Source organism: Acipenser ruthenus, chromosome 5 (assembly GCF_902713425.1).
Source record: "Acipenser ruthenus chromosome 5, fAciRut3.2 maternal haplotype, whole genome shotgun sequence".
Taxonomy (NCBI): domain Eukaryota; kingdom Metazoa; phylum Chordata; class Actinopteri; order Acipenseriformes; family Acipenseridae; genus Acipenser; species Acipenser ruthenus.
The window spans coordinates 1,394,654-1,414,577 of record NC_081193.1 but is presented as its reverse complement, the minus strand read 5'-3'; the positions used below and the strand labels follow the sequence as shown (position 1 = coordinate 1,414,577).

At 42.6% G+C, this 19,924-nt stretch overlaps 1 protein-coding gene across 1 annotated transcript; it reads left to right on the top strand.

Moving 5' to 3' along the window:
- Positions 1 to 1,096: 1,096 nt before the first annotated feature.
- Positions 1,097 to 19,366, top strand: LOC117402409 (glutaminyl-peptide cyclotransferase-like). Its single transcript, XM_034921213.2, has 7 exons — positions 1,097 to 1,285; positions 7,647 to 7,793; positions 9,925 to 10,206; positions 11,661 to 11,828; positions 14,106 to 14,205; positions 17,078 to 17,194; positions 17,625 to 19,366. The coding sequence occupies exons 1-7, from the start codon at positions 1,172 to 1,174 to the stop codon at positions 17,768 to 17,770; spliced, it is 1,074 nt and encodes a 357-aa protein (XP_034777104.2). The 5' UTR covers positions 1,097 to 1,171; the 3' UTR covers positions 17,771 to 19,366.
- Positions 19,367 to 19,924: the final 558 nt, after the last annotated feature.

Here is a 19,924-nt window from a genome sequence, read left to right as displayed (position 1 = left end):
AATTAACGTATGGATACACCTCAGACTGATCAATTAACGTATGGATACACCTCAGACTGATCAATTAACGTATGGAACCTCAGACTGATCAATTAACATATGGAACCTCAGATTTATCAATTAACGTATGGAACCTCAGACTGATCAATTAACGTATGGAACCTCAGACTGATCAATTAACATATGGAACCTCAGACTGATCAATTAACGTATGGATACACCTCAGACTGATCAATTAACGTATGGACACACCTCAGACTGATCAATTAACGTATGGAACCTCAGACTGATCAATTAACATATGGATACACCTCAGACTGATCAATTAACGTATGGATACACCTCAGACTGATCAATTAACGTATGGAACCTCAGACTGATCAATTAACATATGGAACCTCAGACTGATCAATTAACACATGGAACCTCAGACTGATCAATTAACGTATGGATACACCTCAGATTTGTTTTCAGTTCATTAAAAAATGTCGTTTATGCTGGAGCTGAAGAAAGATATTCATATTTTATTGCCCTTTTCCAAGAAAATACCCTTTGAATGCAATAATAGTATCTTGCGGGGTAAATGGGGTATTGTCACACCCCATTGCTACTTGTAGCCTCTGTGTCTAGTCTTCTGAGAATAACAGGGCTATTAGTGATGTTTCTCTACACAGAAGTAAGCATTTGTCAAAGTTTTCAAACGTCACCCCCTTTCCCAGGGTAAAGTTCCCAGCCCAACACAAGACTGACCCCAGCTGTTACATTGTAGCTTGTGTTCTCACAGAAATATTCAAACAGATCAAAACCTGCACAACCTTTAAAGTAACCTGGGTCAATTGGTTCTGCATACACATAATGGTTGAGTGAGTAGGTTCAGCATGGGAGGGTGACAGTGGGCATGGTAGAGAGATATACTGTGATTGTCTTGTCCAGATATGGGAGAACCCATGTGATTCATAAATAATACATTGGAATGTGAAGACCGTTCTCTTAGAAACGCTCACTTTGACTTTTCGTGCTGCGGGTGAATTATTGAATTAATGGATGAATGACGTAGACGAATGCTCCGGGCCCTCCCCTCTGTGACTCACATTACATACATACTGTCGATGCGGGGGGGTGAAAGCGACCAGTGTGTGTGTGTGTGTATGTGTGTGTCCAACACGGAGAGATGTCTGGCTGCTGCAGGACCACTGTGATGTATCTAGGTATTGGATTTTGTTTGATGGTAATTATCAGCCGGGCCACAGGACAGACCGGTAAAGTACCATGGACGCAAGAAAAGGTATTGGTTCCAAAAAACACATTCACTGAAACCTGCTTAACAGGCTGAGCTTTTAAAACAAAGATTTTGTCATATGACCAAAGACTGTTGAATTAAAGTACGCCATACGCTTTTGGTATAATATAGAGACGTGTTTGTTTATTATTATATAATTCCATTTAATCATTATTTGTTTTTGTTTTGTTTGTTTTGTTTGCACATGCAGTTCTAAAATAGTTTTTTTTTTTTTACATGTAATTAGTTGTAGTTCGACAATAACCATCAACACTAAATTAAAATAAATAACTACGATTTGATATACTGTATACTGGTATATTAGTAGTAGTAGTCGTAGTAGTCCTAGTGGTATTATTATTTAGCTGACGCTAAAGCGACTTAAAGAAATTAAACAAAATATTGTTGTCAAGTACAGCAGAGGCAGGCAGATTTGGGTCTGTACAGAATAGACAGGAACTCCTTTTAAGTGTGCTGCTTTGCTTCAGTTTTTTCATGTCTGTCTAATGTCTGTCTAAAATAATTATTTTAAAAATTAAAACCCCTTGCTTTTTCATAGGTTGCATACAAGATCAAATAAAAATGTATGATGTTTTTTGGTACACAGATTTAAACACAAATGTAATGTAATAGAATATGATTTATTTATTTTCATCTGCTAAAATATGTAAACATATGTCCTTTTTAGCAATGTCCTGTATTATATTACAAAGTAACACTGGTGTTAAATATTACTTGTAATTTAGAGAGCCGTTTGCCGTGCTTGCAGAAATGCCAGTACCACGTGGTTCTAGGTAAATCAATTAATCTATTTCTGAATTTCTCCTCTCGGTGCCTTGTTGCTATGGTAACACACTGCATTCATTATTGATCTCTTATTAGACACATTTGAAGCTGACCCATTGCTGTTTTTCAGTGTTTTTCAGAACAGTTTTCACCTAAAGAGCGCTTACTAGCCTAAAATGACCATACAACTGTGCTATGCACTCTCAATGTGATAGAAAATGTAAAAATATATAGATCCTAGTATATATACATAGCACGCCACTAGAGCCCACTGGTCGACAAAAGCTGTCATGTCCGCTGGCGTGCTCTAACGGGACCGGACCAGGGCCCTGGACATGCGTGCACTGGGACTGGTGGTAGGTCACTTAATCACACACAGGGACATAAGCCCGATATACGCGCCTTACAAAGGAACCGACTATTTTGTACAGCGGTATCGGCGCTAGGCTTTAGTGTGAGAGGTCCGGGGTTCGCGCTCGCCCTCCGCCTGTCTGTGGATTGCCGCGCCCTGTGTGTTATTTTATGAAATAGTGTGCAGTCCATTTTATCCCATTGGTCACATTTAAAACAGTTTGTCATGTGAATGTAACTTACAATATATACTAGCATCTGAAACTTGTCACTGATAGAAAGCATCAATTAAATCTGTATTTTCAATGGTGCTGTATTGTGTTGCCTTGTTCCCTGCATTGCTTGGGTGAAGATCCAGGCTGTGCCAAAGCATCACAGAACACTGTCTCCCAGTTCGTTTCCTGTATTTTCTAGCCTTGCCTCTCTTCTCTAAGAAGGTGATCTTGTTTCACAGCATGTGATTATAGCTCTTCTGTGTTCTGTTCTATTTCTGGAAGACACCAAGAAAGAGTTTATTTGTATATCTTGTATTTCTGTATTTTACTTTAATGTGTACAGTATGTAAAAATAGTCTAAAAGTATTTGTAAACTTACTTTAGTTGTATTCTTGAGCAAATAATCCCTCAAAATAGTCCATGCACCAGCCTTACAGACTTTTAAATGTGTGTGTTTCTGTGCCTGTGTGTGTGTGCTTGCGTGCGTGTGTCTGTGTGTGTGTGTGTGTGTGTCTGTGTGTGTGTGTGTGTCTGTGTGTGTCTGTGTGTGTGCGTCTGTGTGTGTCTGTGTGTGTGTGTCTGTGTTTGCGTGTGTCTGTGTGTGTGTGTGTGTGTGTGTGCTTGCGTGCGTGTGTCTGTGTGTGTCTCTGTGTGTGTGTGTGTGTGCGCGTGCGTGCGTCTGTGTGTGTGTGTGTGTGTGTGTGTGCGTGCGTGCGTCTGTGTGTGTGTGTGTGTGTGTGTGTGTCTGTGTGTCTGTGTGTGTCTGTGTGTGTGCGTCTGTGTGTCTGTGTGTGTCTGTGTGTGTGCGTGCATGCGTGTGTCTGTGTGTGTGTGCGTGCGTGCGTCTGTGTGTCTGTGTGTGTGTGTGTGTCAGTGTGTGTGTGTGTGCGACTGTGTGTGTGTCAGTGTGTGTGTGTGTCTGTGTGTGTGTGTGTGTGTCAGTGTGTGTGTGTGTGTCAGTGTGTGTGTATGCGTCTGTGTGTGTGTGTGTGTGTGACTGTATTTCAATTGGATTCCATTGTGAAAGCAGGGTGCAAGAAGCCTAATAACACACTCCACTTGATTTTTCCTAATAACTCTGTGGGTCCTACCTGTTATAGAAAGAGTGAAAACATTGTCTTGCATGTTTCTCTGGAAGTGACTGACTTTTTGACCAATGAGAGCTCTGAACATAGCTCAGTTTGAAGGTCATTTACAACTCCTCACAAACACATCAACCTACAGTCATGCTCTGCATTACAGGATGTGCTCAATTCATTTCTGTTTCCTTTAGCATTAGAGGAGCTGGCGCTTCCACTTTGAACCCTGGATCTGGTATTCATAGGTACATACATTACCTGGCAAGCTTCTCTTGCATTTGCCTCAACGCTGAATCAGATGTGTTCACACAACATGTTTTGAAAAATGACGTTTTGTTCATCCCCCTGTAGTGTATCAGAAAGATAAATGACCACATTTGAACTTAGCACTTTAGAAAACAAGGTATAATGAAAGAAGGGGATTTGCCGTCACACATCCCTTTGCTTTGGATAATAACACTTATTATATGTAATTATTGGTGGATGGATAGGCAGATACAAGTTTCTTTGCTTAGTGAGGGGAAAAAATTATATACATCACGCAGAGCACTGCAATTAGGGAACCATAGTCTGTGCCATTTGTGTTCTGCTTAACAAGAATATGGAAGTGGAATGGCAAATATAATTACTTACAATAATAAACATTACAATATTATTATTATTATTATTATTATTATTATTATTATTATTATTATTATTGTTTATTTCTTAGCAGACGCCCTTATCCAGGGCGACTTACAGTCGTAAACAAAAATACATTTCAAGAATCACAGTACAATACTGTTTGTGTCATTTTAAAAATATAGTTCAATTAAATATCGAACAAACACATTTTTGTAATGATGTGTCTTTGTTTTCTTCCAATGAAGAGCAAACAGAATTTTTGCAAAACTGCATCTACTAGTCTGGGCCAATGAAGAATTCCATGTTAGCCAACCTCAAAGAACTGAGTAAATATTGAGTCTAGAGCAAGTGAAGAGGTTACAATTACAGTATCAGGCACTGATCAGAAATGCTAAAATGCTAGGTTCTGCTGGACCCTCTCCAATCTGGCTTCCGCTCTGCTCACTCTACTGAAACCGCCCTCCTGTCTGTCACCAACTCACTTAAATGTGCCCGAGCTGCCTCTCTCTCCTCTGTCCTAATTCTCCTCGACCTCTCTGCTGCCTTTGACACTGTTGATCACTCTATTCTACTATCATCGCTTGCTGACCTGGGGATCTCTGGCACTGCTCTGGCCTGGTTCTCCTCCTACCTCTCCAACCGCACTTACCAGGTAACCTGGCGTGGAGCAACCTCCACACCTCACCCTCTCTTAACTGGTCCCCCAAGGGTCAGTCTTGGGTCCTCTCCTGTTCTCTCTCTACACCCGCTCCCTGGGCCCCCTCATCGCATCCTATGGTTTCTCATACCATTTCTATGCTGATGATGCTCAGATTTTCCTCTCCTTCCCCACCTCTGACTCCACCATCTCCTCCCGTATCTCTACCTGTCTGTCTGCTATTTCCTCCTGGATGCACTCGCATCACCTCAAACTCAACCTCTCTAAATCTGACCTCCTTTTCTTTCCCTCCTCCTCCCCCTCCTCTGATCTCTCCATCTCTGTTCCTCTGGAATCTACCACACTCTCTCCCTCTTCCTCAGCTAAGAACCTTGGAGTCACCCTGGACCCCTGCCTCTCTTATTCCCAGCACATCTCCACTCTGGCACGCACTTGCCGATTCTTCCTGAGCAACATCCGAAGAATCCGACCCTTCCTCACCAACTATGCTACCCAGCTCCTGGTCCAGGCCCTGGTACTCTCCCGCCTAGACTACTGCAACTCCCTCCTGGCTGGCCTCCCTGCGTCCGCCACCCGTCCGCTCCAGCTCATCCAGAACTCTGCTGCCCGCCTGGTGTTCTCTCTGCCTCGCTTCGCCCACGCTACTCCACTACTCCGCTCGCTCCACTGGCTCCCGATCACCGCTCGCATCCAGTTCAAGACTCTTGTACTAGCCTACAGATGCCTTGACCAGTCTGCACCCAGCTACCTCCAGACCCTCATCTCTCCCTACACCCCCACTCGACCTCTCCGCTCCGCCTGCACTAGAAGACTAGCTCTACCTCCGCTACGCTCCCCTGCCTCCAAAGCCCGCTCCTTCTCCACCTTTGCTCCGCAGTGGTGGAATGACCTTCCTACAGATGTCAGGACTGCCCAGTCCCTGACCACATTCCGGCGCCTCCTTAAGACTCACCTCTTCAAAGAGCACCTGTAGAACTCCTCTGTTTGTATCCTGGGACACTATCACCCTTCATGTAAATGTGCTTTATTTTGCTCTTATCAGCCCCTATTTTACTGCATTTAATCCTGTACTTCAGAATACTGTAATCTGCCAAGTTTTTAACTTGTAGTACTTTGTATTTAATCACATCCTGATGTAACTATCACTATTTAATCATATCCTGATGTAACTATCACTATTACCTGCTGTATTATTGAATTGTGGTTTGTCAAACTTGTACTTTACTTGAACAAAAGTTATTGTATTTCTTGCTCGTATTGTATTACTTGTATTGTAACGCTTGAAATGTTTTTTGCTTACGATTGTAAGTCGCCCTGGATAAGGGCGTCTGCTAAGAAATAAATAATAATAATAATAATAATAATAAATAATAAAGTATTCCTTTAACCACAAACATCTCCTTATCTCTGCATATAGGGGAAAACATAGAACTGAATAAGTACCATAAAAAGAGTTTGCAAGATTCCTTTAGGGGAGATGACGAAACCCATTCTCCTGTGTGCTGTGTAGTTGCCTGGCTGGTTGTCTGTCGCCGTGACATGTAAGCAGCAATTCTCAGTATTGAGACATAGGGGTGAGCCACTAACTGTTGGATAGCAGTGTGCGCAGTTAGCTGGTTTCTTTTTTTGTCTTTTGGAAAAGGTAATTTGGCTGCCAAAGGTAAAGTGTGATATTCTGCAGATGTTAAAAAACTGTGGATTTATTTCAGCCTTCGTCATAAAGAAACAGCTGGCTGAATTCTAATACAGTATTATTTACTTTATAATGTGTAATGATTTAGGTTAGTGCTCAGTGTTTTCTGTTATAACATGATGAAACTTGCCCTGGGGTCTGAATATGAGAATATATAACTTTTCTGGTAAAACACATTAATAAAGGAATATAACTTGCCATATTGCTGCTTGTGTTTAAAAAAACTGCAGTCTAGGACATTTTAACTGCACTTTGTCATTTGAGGATTTTTCTGATCCAGTCTGGAATTTTTTAATGCTTCCATGGCAGGTAAATGTTCAATCTACTACCAATTCTCCCTTAATATAGATCTCTCACAATCCTAGAAGGGACAGCTTAACTGTTTCTTATGCACTTTTCATCCAAATGCTTAATAGAGGGGTAGTGTGTATTGCACTGCTAATTACAGGCTGTTACAGTTTAATGAAGTCACAGTGACTGACTCTTATCTGTAGGACTACTGTCCAAAAACAAAACGTAGAAACGGGCATGGGAAAATAGTGTACATTTCAAAGGTGCATGAGTGCATACGCAGCTGTTGATTACATTATAAAATAACCTAGTTACATTTGTAAAGAAGTTTTAGTTAAGTTCTTTATATAATGAACACTAGAAGGAATTCAATTGGAAAGAGCATGCAGCATCCCATGGTGTGTATCTGATCCATAGATACCTCAGTAACTGGACGTTGTTACAGATATGAGGAAGCATTCCCAGTGTCTGGACACATCATTGGACTGCAGACTGGGCTGTTGTGGAAAAGCAGTTCAGGACTGTGTGCATTGCATTCTAAACCTGATCTTAGCTCACAATTTGAAATCTGTTATATAGTATACTGTATATAGTATAGTAATATAGTACATGCTGTTAGTGTTCTGTATTTCATCTCTGTAATATCTGTCTTATTTGTCTTTTGTATCAGCTGTTCCACAAGCCCAGTTTGATGACCACACGAGACACCCAGCGAGTCTTAGCACAGACTGATGTCACCCGGATGTGGCACAATGATCTCCGACCCCTGCTGGTGCAGAGATACCCAGGCTCATCGGGCAGCCTTGCTGTGCGCCAGGTCAGTAACTATCAGGATCTGTGGGTTATGAGCTCCGACCCCTGCTGATGCAGAGATACTCGGGCTCATCAGGCAGTCTTGCTGTGATCCAGGTCAGTGACTGTCAGGATCTATGGGTTATGAGCGACCCCTGCTGGTGCAGAGATACCCGGGCTCATCGGGCAGCCTTGCTGTGCGCCAGGTCAGTGACTGTCTGGATCTGGGAGTTATGATCTCCGACCCCTGCTGGTGTAGAGATACCCGGGCTCATCAGACACCCTTGCTGTGCGCCAGGTCAGTGACTGTCAGGATCTGTGGGTTATGAGCTCTGACCCATGCTGGTGCAGAGATACCCGGGCTCATCAGACACCCTTGCTGTGCGCCAGGTCAGTGACTCAGGATCTGTGGGTTATGAGCGACCCCTGCTGGTGCAGAGATACCCGGGCTCATCGGGCACCCTTGCTGTGCGCCAGGTCAGTGACTGTCAGGATCTGTGGGTTATGAGCGACCCCTGCTGGTGCAGAGATACCCGGGCTCATCAGGCAGTCTTGCTGTGCGCCAGGTCAGTGACTGTCAGGATCTGTGGGTTATGAGCGACCCCTGCTGGTGCAGAGATACCCGGGCTCATCAGGCAGTCTTGCTGTGCGCCAGGTCAGTGACTGTCAGGATCTGTGGGTTATAAGCGACCCCTGCTGGTGCAGAGATACCCGGGCTCATCAGACACCCTTGCTGTGCGCCAGGTCAGTGACTGTCAGGATCTGTGGGTTATGAGCGACCCCTGCTGGTGCAGAGATACCCGGGCTCATCAGGCAGTCTTGCTGTGTGCCAGGTCAGTGACTGTCAGGATCTGTGGGTTATGCAAAAACATTGTGCAACAGTGCACAGCAACCAGATAAAGTGTTTCTTTAAAGTTGATTACTTTAAATGCAAGGCTAGTAGAGATTTGCTGATATTGTGGTTAAATGCAGATCCTGGTTTTATAGTTCAGTGGGGTACATTGTATTTATTGCAGGTGCAGGTTGCATCTTCAGGTGCAGGTTGTTGGTACGTCTAGTATAAAATGTTCCCACACTTTGAATAGCGTATCTTTGGTATAGAGAATAATATTTCATTAGAAAACGATTCAGTATCATCAGCCAATCAGCTTCCAGCTCTAGCAGGGTTCTAATAGACAGTAAATGTCTGCCCGCTGGAACGTCACCGCATCACCTGTGAATCAAATTTAAAATCAATCTGTGCAAGTGCCGGCTTTTTCATTTTGACTTGCCTTAATGAAAGCTCAGTTCACATCTATTGGACAGAAAATTCTAAATAAAATAAATACTCTCTTTCTGAAAGAAAATAATGCAAAAACTGGTTTTCTGATAACGATATCACCCTCTCGATGAAGGCTCTAACACACGGTAGAGCCTTCATCGGGGGGCTGAGCAGTGATTTTGCAGTCTGATAGTGACTTTAAGGTTAGGATGAGATGTATGTGGAGATGCTCCTAAAACGTTGTTCCTGGAGAATCTGGCTCTGAACAAATTAGCAACGTGCTCATCAGGGGCCCGGGGCAATCAAACCAATGATGTCCACACATTTCTACTGTGTAGAGCCATGTGTAGTTTATTTGTTATTTGAAATGTGCCGTGCAAAAACGTGATCCAAGTAGCTCAGTACAATTACACAGCTGTAAAAACAGCTGTTTATTCTAATAAGGAGTTTAAGATAATTTTTGTTTTTTAAGTGCACTATCACCTGGTTTCCCAGACCCCCATTAGCACTAATGGGTTATCTCAGGTACCATGGCTAGCCTAAGATTAGTGGTAATTATGGTCTCTAAAACCGGCCATCTAGATTTTACAAACTTGCTGCTTATTTTGTAGTTCCCTCTTATTTGAGTGAATCTGGAACTATGACAGTAAGGGAGCAAGGTCAGCTGATGTGAGGTTAAATGTATAGCGTGGCGGTTGAAAAAGAAATCAGCACAAGGAAAAGGGGAGCAGTGGTGATGCTGCTGGCTAATAAGCAATGAGAGATTTGATGGAAGTTTTGCTTATCGCTCCTTTAATGCAAACTTTCCAGCCACTAAACATCAGTGGCTCCAGGAGCTTCATGTCTATCTGGGTTACCCTGTTTTTTTTTAAATCCCTTTTAATTTTTTTCACAGCACATTTTGAACAGACTGGGATCACTCCGTGCAGGCTGGGAGACGGAGGAGGATACATTCCAGGCGGACACTCCCTACGGTCCGCTGACCTTTTCCAACATAATCGCCACCGTGAACCCGGCAGCCAAGCGGCGCCTCGTGCTCGCCTGCCACTACGACTCCAAGTACTTCCCTCCGCAGCAGAGCAGGCGCCAGTTTGTCGGAGCAACTGACTCGGCAGCACCGTGTGCCATGCTGCTAGAACTGGCACAGGCTCAGGACGAGGAGCTCCTGTCACGAAAGGTGCGGCAAATACATTATCAACACAGTCATCGCTGGCACAAGATGCCGTCATGCTACACCTGCAGTATTGTGCTCTCTGTGTAGTAAGATCAGAGATGCCCCATGCTACACCTGCAGTATTGTGCTCTCTGTGTAGTAAGATCAGAGATGCTGTCATGCTACACCTGCAGTATTGTGCTCTCTGTGTAGTAAGATCAGAGATGCCCCATTCTACACCTGCAGTATTGTGCTCTCTGTGTAGTAAGATCAGAGATGCCCCATTCTACACTTGCAGTATTGTGCTCTCTGTGTAGTAAGATCAGAGATGCCCCATTCTACACCTGCAGTATTGTGCTCTCTGTGTAGTAAGATCAGAGATGGCCCATGCTACACCTGCAGTATTGTGCTCTCTGTGTAGTAAGATCAGAGATGTCTCTGGTGTCCCTGTCTGTTTTTAAGGGGTACATGGTATCTGTGTAGTAAGATCAGAGATGTCTCTGGTGTCCCTGTCTGTTTTTAAGGGGTACATGGTAAAGTAAGTCACTCATATTTAAGGAATGTCAGCTGGTCACTAATAGGGTAAGACTATTTAAGCACAAATTGAAGCAGGATGAATTTTCAGTTATAAAGGAATGAGGATGCCTGTTGTTATTGGAGCTCATTGAGACCGCAGTGTCCTTTCACTTTACTGAGATCATTAGTTGGAGTCTTGAAAAGTCTTATTCATTTACCTGTTATATTAACCCATTCAAAACCAGTTTTTTGTTACTAAGCCTTGTGGTCGCTTTCACAAACACATTTAGACAGGAGCACTGTTACCTTATGATTACTTTTTACTTTTTCGTTCAAACCTTGAACTTTTAGTTCTCTTTCCCAGATAATCTGTGGCCTTTGTGGGAGACAGCCTAAAGGATGCCATGAAGGTCATCTGATAGTGGTTTGGCAACCGAGGCTGTTTTTCACAAAGGCCACCAGCGCTCATCAGAGGAGAAAGACTTTTTTTACCATTGTTTACCGATGGAGCCCTCTAGTCGTTATTCCAAGTTGAGCAAAACTGCAAGATTCTCTGAGCGAAACAGGAAGATGTTGATTGATCAGCTTGGTCAGTATGATCCAGGAGTCAGTGACACAGGAAGCTCCCTGTGAACAAGCTGCTGAACTGCACAGCCTGTTTCATTACTGTACACTGGTTTTGTTTTTAAATCTTTTTGCAGTTAGTGATATTTGCCAAAAGGTGAATATTTAGTGATGCGTCAGATTAGCCTGTTACCACAGCACTGATTTGGACAAAATTTAAAGAAATTAATAAGAATAGAATTCTAATCTGACAATACTTGCAAAATATGCCACAGTCCTTCTGTGGTAATTATACTGCATTACATCTTTAATCCAGTAGGTGTCAGCATCACCTTTTTTTTAGTCTTTCCAGCTTGTGAGTTTGTAGCCATTGTAAATGTGTTTTGTTTCAATTGCAGACTTCCAATCCAGAGCTCTCTCTGCAGCTGATTTTCTTCGATGGAGAGGAGGCTCTGCACCAGTGGTCCTCCACAGACTCTCTCTATGGTTCACGACACCTGGCCCAGAAGATGGGATCCACTTCACACCCGCCGGGTGCCAGGGACACGAATCAGCTGCATGGGATAGTGAGTACAGAGCGGTCATGACAGTGGAGCACAGCACATACACTCCCAGATCCCACGGGATAGTGAGTACAGAGAGGTCATGACAGTGGAGCACAGCACATACACTCCCAGATCCCACAGGATAGTGAGTACAGAGCAGTCATGACAGTGGAGCACAGCACATACACTCCCAGATCCCATGGGATAGTGAGTACAGAGCGGTCATGACAGTGGAGCACAGCACATACACTCCCAGATCCCACAGGATAGTGAGTACAGAGCGGTCATGACAGTGGAGCACAGCACATACACTCCCAGATCCCACGGGATAGTGAGTACAGAGAGGTCATGACAGTGGAGCACAGCACATACACTCCCAGATCCCACAGGATAGTGAGTACAGAGCAGTCATGACAGTGGAGCACAGCACATACACTCCCAGATCCCACAGGATAGTGAGTACAGAGCAGTCATGACAGTGGAGCACAGCACATACACTCCCAGATCCCACGGGATAGTGAGTACAGAGCAGTCATGACAGTGGAGCACAGCACATACACTCCTAGATCCCACGGGATAGTGAGTACAAGAACGGTCATGACAGCGGAGCACAGCACATACACTCCCAGATCCCACGGGATAGTGAGTACAGAGCAGTCATGACCGCGGAGCACAGCACATACACTCCAAGATCCCACGGGATAGTGAGTACAGAGCGGTCATGACTGGAGCACAGCACATACACTCCCAGATCCCACGGGATAGTGAGTACAGAACGGTCATGACAGCGGAGCACAGCACATACATTCCCAGATCCCACGGGATAGTGAGTACAGAGCGGTCATGACAGCGGAGCACAGCACATACACTCCAAGATCCCACGGGATAGTGAGTACAGAGCGGTCATGACAGTGGAGCACAGCACATACACTCCCAGATCCCACGGGATAGTGAGTACAGAGCGGTTATGACAGTGGAGCACAGCACATACACTCCCAGATCCCACAGGACAGTGAGTACAGAGCGGTCATGACAGCGGAGCACAGCACATACACTCCCAGATCCCTCTTGTGTTCTTTCATAGGAGTGTGTAGAACTTACAAGAAAGGTAGATAAGCCTTCTGGCTAGTGCTTTACGATAGGAGTAACATGTGTTGCCAGGCTTTTACCCGAGAAGCAGATTCAACTTTCCATTGTATATGTAAAAGGCAATCGTTTAGTCAAACATCCCAGATATTACAGCTACAGTGTAGTCTCAGTAACTCCCTTCTTTGTAGTGTGGCAGTGTGACCATCACAGGGCATCATTGCCTACAGGTGTATAGTTCACACTGGCATGAACTTGGTTTTAAATATGTCAAGAGAATGGCTTATTGGGATGAAACCAGAGAACACTATTCTTCAGCACAAGATATTGAGACTATAAAAAAGAGAACGCTATTATACAACACAAGATATTGAGGCTATAAACCAGAGAACATTATTATACAACACAAGATATTGAGACTATAAACCAGAGAACACTATTATACAACACAAGATATTGAGACTGTAAACCAGAGAACACCATTCTACAACACAAGATATTGAGGCTATAAACCAGAGAACACCATTCTACAACACGAGATATTGAGGCTATAAACCAGAGAACATTATTATACAACACAAGATATTGAGACTATAAACCAGAGAACACCATTCTACAACACAAGATATTGAGGCTATAAACCAGAGAACATTATTATACAACACAAGGTATTGAGACTGTAAACCAGAGAACACCATTCTACAACACAAGATATTGACACTGTAAACTAGAGAACACTATTATACAACACAAGATATTGAGACAATGAGAATCTGGGGATGTGGAGGAGCCTGTACGTCTGCTCTATACCTATGTACCGTATGTCACGCTTATATTTATACATGCACCTGCTGTACTGTGTTTGTATCTCTGGATCTTTCTGAGGACTGGCCCCTATAGAACCTGTATCTCTGGATCTTTCTGAGGACTGGCCCCTATAGAACCTGTATCTCTGGATCTTTCTGAGGACTGGCCCCTATAGAACCTGTATCTCTGGATCTTTCTGAGGACTGGCCCCTATAGAACCTGTATCTCTGGATCTTTCTGAGGACTGGCCCCTATAGAACCTGGATCTTTCTGAGGACTGGCCCCTATAGAACCTGTATCTCTGGATCTTTCTGAGGACTGACCCCTATGGAACCTGGATTCATCTGTCCAGAGAACCGCAGTCCATTCCTCACTAGTGCTTTTTCTCTTTTTTCTTGTTATCAGGATCTGTTTGTGCTGCTGGATTTAATTGGTGCGCCCAATCCCCGCTTTGGCAGCCAGTTCGCAAGCACTGCAAGATGGTTCTCCAGACTGCAGAATATAGGTCAGTGTGAATACTGCTGATAGGTCAGTGTGAATACTGCTGATAGGTCAGTGTGAATACTGCTCTCATATTACTGATAGGTCAGTGTGAATACTGCTCTCATATTACTGATAGGTCAGTGTGAATACTGCTCTCATATTACTGATAGGTCAGTGTGAATACTGCTCTCATATTACTGATAGGTCAGTGTGAATACTGCTCTCATATTACTGATAGGTCAGTGTGAATACTGCTCTCATATTACTGATAGGTCAGTGTGAATACTGCTCTCATATTACTGATAGGTCAGTGTGAATACTGCTCTCATATTACTGATAGGTCAGTGTGAATACTGCTCTCATATTACTGATAGGTCAGTGTGAATACTGCTCTCATATTACTGATAGGTCAGTGTGAATACTGCTCTCATGTTACTGATAGGTCAGTGTGAATACTGCTCTCATATTACTGATAGGTCAGTGTGAATACTGCTCTCATATTACTGATAGGTCAGTGTGAATACTGCTCTCATATTACTGATAGGTCAGTGTGAATACTGCTCTCATATTACTGATAGGTCAGTGTGAATACTGCTCTCGTATTACTGATAGGTCAGTGTGAATACTGCTCTCGTATTACTGATAGGTCAGTGTGAATACTGCTCTCGTATTACTGATAGGTCAGTGTGAATACTGCTCTTGTATTACTGATAGGTCAGTGTGAATACTGCTCTCATATTACTGATAGGTCAGTGTGAATACTGCTCTCATATTACTGATAGGTCAGTGTGAATACTGCTCTCATATTACTGATAGGTCAGTGTGAATACTGCTCTCGTATTACTGATAGGTCAGTGTGAATACTGCTCTCATATTACTGATAGGTCAGTGTGAATACTGCTCTCGTATTACTGATAGGTCAGTGTGAATACTGCTCTCGTATTACTGATAGGTCAGTGTGAATACTGCTCTCGTATTACTGATAGGTCAGTGTGAATACTGCTCTCATATTACTGATAGGTCAGTGTGAATACTGCTCTCATATTACTGATAGGTCAGTGTGAATACTGCTCTCATATTACTGATAGGTCAGTGTGAATACTGCTCTCATATTACTGATAGGTCAGTGTGAATACTGCTCTCGTATTACTGATAGGTCAGTGTGAATACTGCTCTCATATTACTGATAGGTCAGTGTGAATACTGCTCTCATATTACTGATAGGTCAGTGTGAATACTGCTCTCATATTACTGATAGGTCAGTGTGAATACTGCTCTCGTATTACTGATAGGTCAGTGTGAATACTGCTCTCATATTACTGATAGGTCAGTGTGAATACTGCTCTCATATTACTGATAGGTCAGTGTGAATACTGCTCTCATATTACTGATAGGTCAGTGTGAATACTGCTCTCATATTACTGATAGGTCAGTGTGAATACTGCTCTCATATTACTGATAGGTCAGTGTGAATACTGCTCTCATATTACTGATAGGTCAGTGTGAATACTGCTCTCATATTACTGATAGGTCAGTGTGAATACTGCTCTCATATTACTGATAGGTCAGTGTGAATACTGCTCTCGTATTACTGATAGGTCAGTGTGAATACTGCTCTCATATTACTGATAGGTCAGTGTGAATACTGCTCTCATATTACTGATAGGTCAGTGTGAATACTGCTCTCATATTACTGATAGGTCAGTGTGAATACTGCTCTCATATTACTGATAGGTCAGTGTGAATACTGCTGATAGGTCAGTGTGAATACTGCTGATAGGTCAGTGTGAATACTGCTGATAGGTCAGTGTGAATACTGCTGATAGGTCAGTGTGAATACTGCTGATAGGTCAGTGTGAATACTGCTGATAGGTCAGTGTGAATACTGCTGATCGGTCAGTGTGAACACTGCTGATAGGTCAGTGTGAATACTGCTGATCGGTCAGTGTGAACACTGCTGATAGGTCAGTGTGAATGCTGCTGATAGGTCAGTGTGAACACTGCTGATAGGTCAGTGTGAATACTGCTGATCGGTCAGTGTGAATACTGCTGATAGGTCAGTGTGAATACTGCTGATAGGTCTGTGTGAATACTGCTGATAGGTCAGTGTGAATACTGCTGATAGGTCAGTGTGAATACTGCTGATAGGTCAGTGTGAATACTGCTGATAGGTCAGTGTGAATACTGCTGATCAGTCAGTGTGAATACTGCTCTCATACTGCTGATAGGGCAGTGTGAATACTGCTGATAGGTCAGTGTGAATACTGCTGATAGGTCAGTGTGAATACTGCTGATAGGTCAGTGTGAACACTGCTGATAGGTCAGTGTGAATACTGCTGATAGGTCAGTGTGAATACTGCTGATCGGTCAGTGTGAATACTGCTGATAGGGCAGTGTGAATACTGCTGATAGGTCAGTGTGAATACTGCTGATCAGTCAGTGTGAATACTGCTCTCATACTGCTGATCGGTCAGTGTGAATACTGCTGATAGGTCAGTGTGAATACTGCTGATCGGTCAGTGTGAATACTGCTGAACGGTCAGTATGAATACTGCTGAACGGTCAGTATGAATACTGCTGATAGGTCAGTGTGAATACTGCTGATAGGGCAGTGTGAATACTGCTGATAGGGCAGTGTGAATTACTGTGTATTATGCAGTAAATGCTTGAGAACAGCACCTGAACAGTGGCCTGGCTGTCCCCTTGCACTGCATGATGTAACATATTGATTCATTTTATTGCACAACGTCGCTGGCCAGCAAGCACAACGTGTGTTTATGCCCTTTGCCTGCGTGTGAATTCCAGTAAAGCATGTCTTCCAGCACATAGACGCTGTCGTGATGCCTGACCAGCTAATGTATCTCTTTGCTGTTCTTCTTCTTTATACAATACAGAGCGACGGCTGCATGCGATGGGGGAGCTCAAGAATCACCACGCTGAAATTGAATATTTTTGGCCTAACATTCATGTTGGGCCTGTTGATGATGATCACGTACCGTTTTATAATAGAGGTACTGGAAAATAATATTTTGAATATATCGTTGTTGAAACCTACACCCTGGGATCCTTCAAGAAGCTGCTTGATGAGATTCTGGGATCAATAAGCTACTAACAACCAAACGAGCAAGATGGGCCGAATGGCCTCCTCTCGTTTGTAAACTTTCTTATGTTCTTCTTATGTTCTTATTTATAATAGAGGTAACTCAAGCTCTGTTTATAATAGAGGTAACTCAAGCTGTGTTTACAGTACAGGTAACACAAGCCATATGTATTGTCCAAAATTTGTGGTGGTAGACAAATACGTTACCAAAATGATCCTTACCAGACTAATGATTAAACAAGACAAGCAACAGATCCAGTAGTAGTTCATTCCTGTCACAGATCTGTCTTGATTGAGAAGGGGCACACATTAACAGCAATGTTTCTTTTATCTTCCTGAAGGAGTTCGGATTCTGCACTTGATACCAACGCCTTTCCCTGCAGTCTGGCACACCATGGATGACAATGAAGAAAACCTTGACTCATCCACCATTGAAAACTTGAATAAGATTCTCCAAGTCTTTGTGCTGGAGTACCTAAAGCCGTAAGGCTACAATAGCAGTCATCTGTGGGGTTGAGGCAATGAAATATCATTACATATATCATTAACATATTGCATTACATACCACTTTGTAGTTTCCCATATACTTAACGAAAAATACTGCACTACTGTTATGGCGATTTAATTTTGTAGTGCGTTTGATTACATGATGTTAAATAAAATGACAGGAATATGTTTAATGAAATGTGTCTTATGTAGGTATGGCTTTAGTTTGAATTCAACCACAGCGGTGTTGTTGAGCTGGACATCATTAACACAAACTGCTGTGCAGTAAAATACAAATATTCCCAAACCAATGAAAAGCCCCCAGATTAGCCAGTATTCATCCTGTTTGAATGAGTCTAGTCAACTCTAGACTCATCTTCTTACAACAAATATTAAACCACAGTTAAGTCATACCTTGTAATGGAACGCACATCAAAGGTTATTTCCATTAGAAAATCATGTGTCTGCTGGTTTATAACATTTTGCAGACAAGGTTGATGCATACATTTGAAAAGTTGTATTCAACTAGTTTTTTCAGCTTATTTTTTAATCCTTTTCTTTTAGTTGCATTATAAACACTGATAAAGTTGTGATTTACTCATTCAATTTCAGAAACTCAGCACATACTTGCATCCCACTGTCGATACAGCACCATCTAGTGGGGTGCGGAGGAACTGCAGTCAACATCCTCGCTGTTTACAAAGGACAGGAACTTAATTAAATGTCTCCCGTATTTTACAAATACACATACATAAATAGATACCATTACTTTTTAAAAAAAAAAAGTTATGTAATTCATCAACCATTTACCCGTGGCAGAATAACTGAACCGGTTTTATAGTAAATACAATTTTAATGTATTGATTAGCCAGCTCTGGTGCAGACCATGACTACGACAACCACTTTCTTTCAGTCTCTATATCTTGACTCACTCATCAGATTCCCTATGTGTTCTTTCAGTCTCTATATCTTGACTCACTCATCAGATTCCCTATGTGTTCTTTCAGTCTCTATATCTTGACTCACTCATCAGATTCCCTGTGTTCTTTCAGTCTCTCTATCTTGACTCACTCATCAGATTCCCTGTGTTCTTTCAGTCTCTCTATCTTGACTCACTCATCAGATTCCCTATGTGTTCTTTCAGTCTCTATATCTTGACTCACTCATCAGATTCCCTATGTGTTCTTTCAGTCTCTCTATCTTGACTCACTCATCAGATTCCCTGTGTTCTTTCAGTCTCTCTATCTTGACTCACTCATCAGATTCCCTGTGTTCTTTCAGTCTCTATATCTTGACTCACTCATCAGATTCCCTGTGTTCTTTCAGTCTCTATATCTTGACTCACTCATCAGATTCCCTATGTGTTCTTTCAGTCTCTATATCTTGACTCACTCATCAGATTCCCTATGTGTTCTTTCAGTCTCTATATCTTGACTCACTCATCAGATTCCCTGTGTTCTTTCAGTCTCTATATCTTGACTCACTCATCAGATTCCCTGTGTTCTTTCAGTCTCTCTATCTTGACTCACTCATCAGATTCCCTATGTGTTCTTTCAGTCTCTATATCTTGACTCACTCATCAGATTCCCTGTGTTCTTTCAGTCTCTATATCTTGACTCACTCATCAGATTCCCTGTGTTCTTTCAGTCTCTATATCTTGACTCACTCATCAGATTCCCTGTGTTCTTTCAGTCTCTATATCTTGACTCACTCATCAGATTCCCTGTGTTCTTTCAGTCTCTATATCTTGACTCACTCATCAGATTCCCTATGTGTTCTTTCAGTCTCTATATCTTGACTCACTCATCAGATTCCCTGTGTTCTTTCAGTCTCTCTATCTTGACTCACTCATCAGATTCCCTGTGTTCTTTCACTCTCTATATCTTGACTCACTCATCAGATTCCCTGTGTTCTTTCAGTCTCTATATCTTGACTCACTCATCAGATTCCCTATGTGTTCTTTCAGTCTCTATATCTTGACTCACTCATCAGATTCCCTATGTGTTCTTTCAGTCTCTATATCTTGACTCACTCATCAGATTCCCTGTGTTCTTTCAGTCTCTATATCTTGACTCACTCATCAGATTCCCTGTGTTCTTTCAGTCTCTATATCTTGACTCACTCATCAGATTCCCTGTGTTCTTTCAGTCTCTAT

What these genes read in the sequence shown, in the direction of transcription:
- LOC117402409 (XM_034921213.2), top strand. Translation starts at nt 1,172, where the DNA reads ATGTCTGGCTGCTGCAGGACCACTGTGATGTATCTAGGTATTGGATTT. An exon ending in AGGAGCTCCTGTCACGAAAG is followed by an intron (nt 10,207 to 11,660) that starts GTGCGGCAAATA and finishes TTTCAATTGCAG; the next exon opens with ACTTCCAATCCAGAGCTCTC. An exon ending in CTCCAGACTGCAGAATATAG is followed by an intron (nt 14,206 to 17,077) that starts GTCAGTGTGAAT and finishes TATACAATACAG; the next exon opens with AGCGACGGCTGCATGCGATG.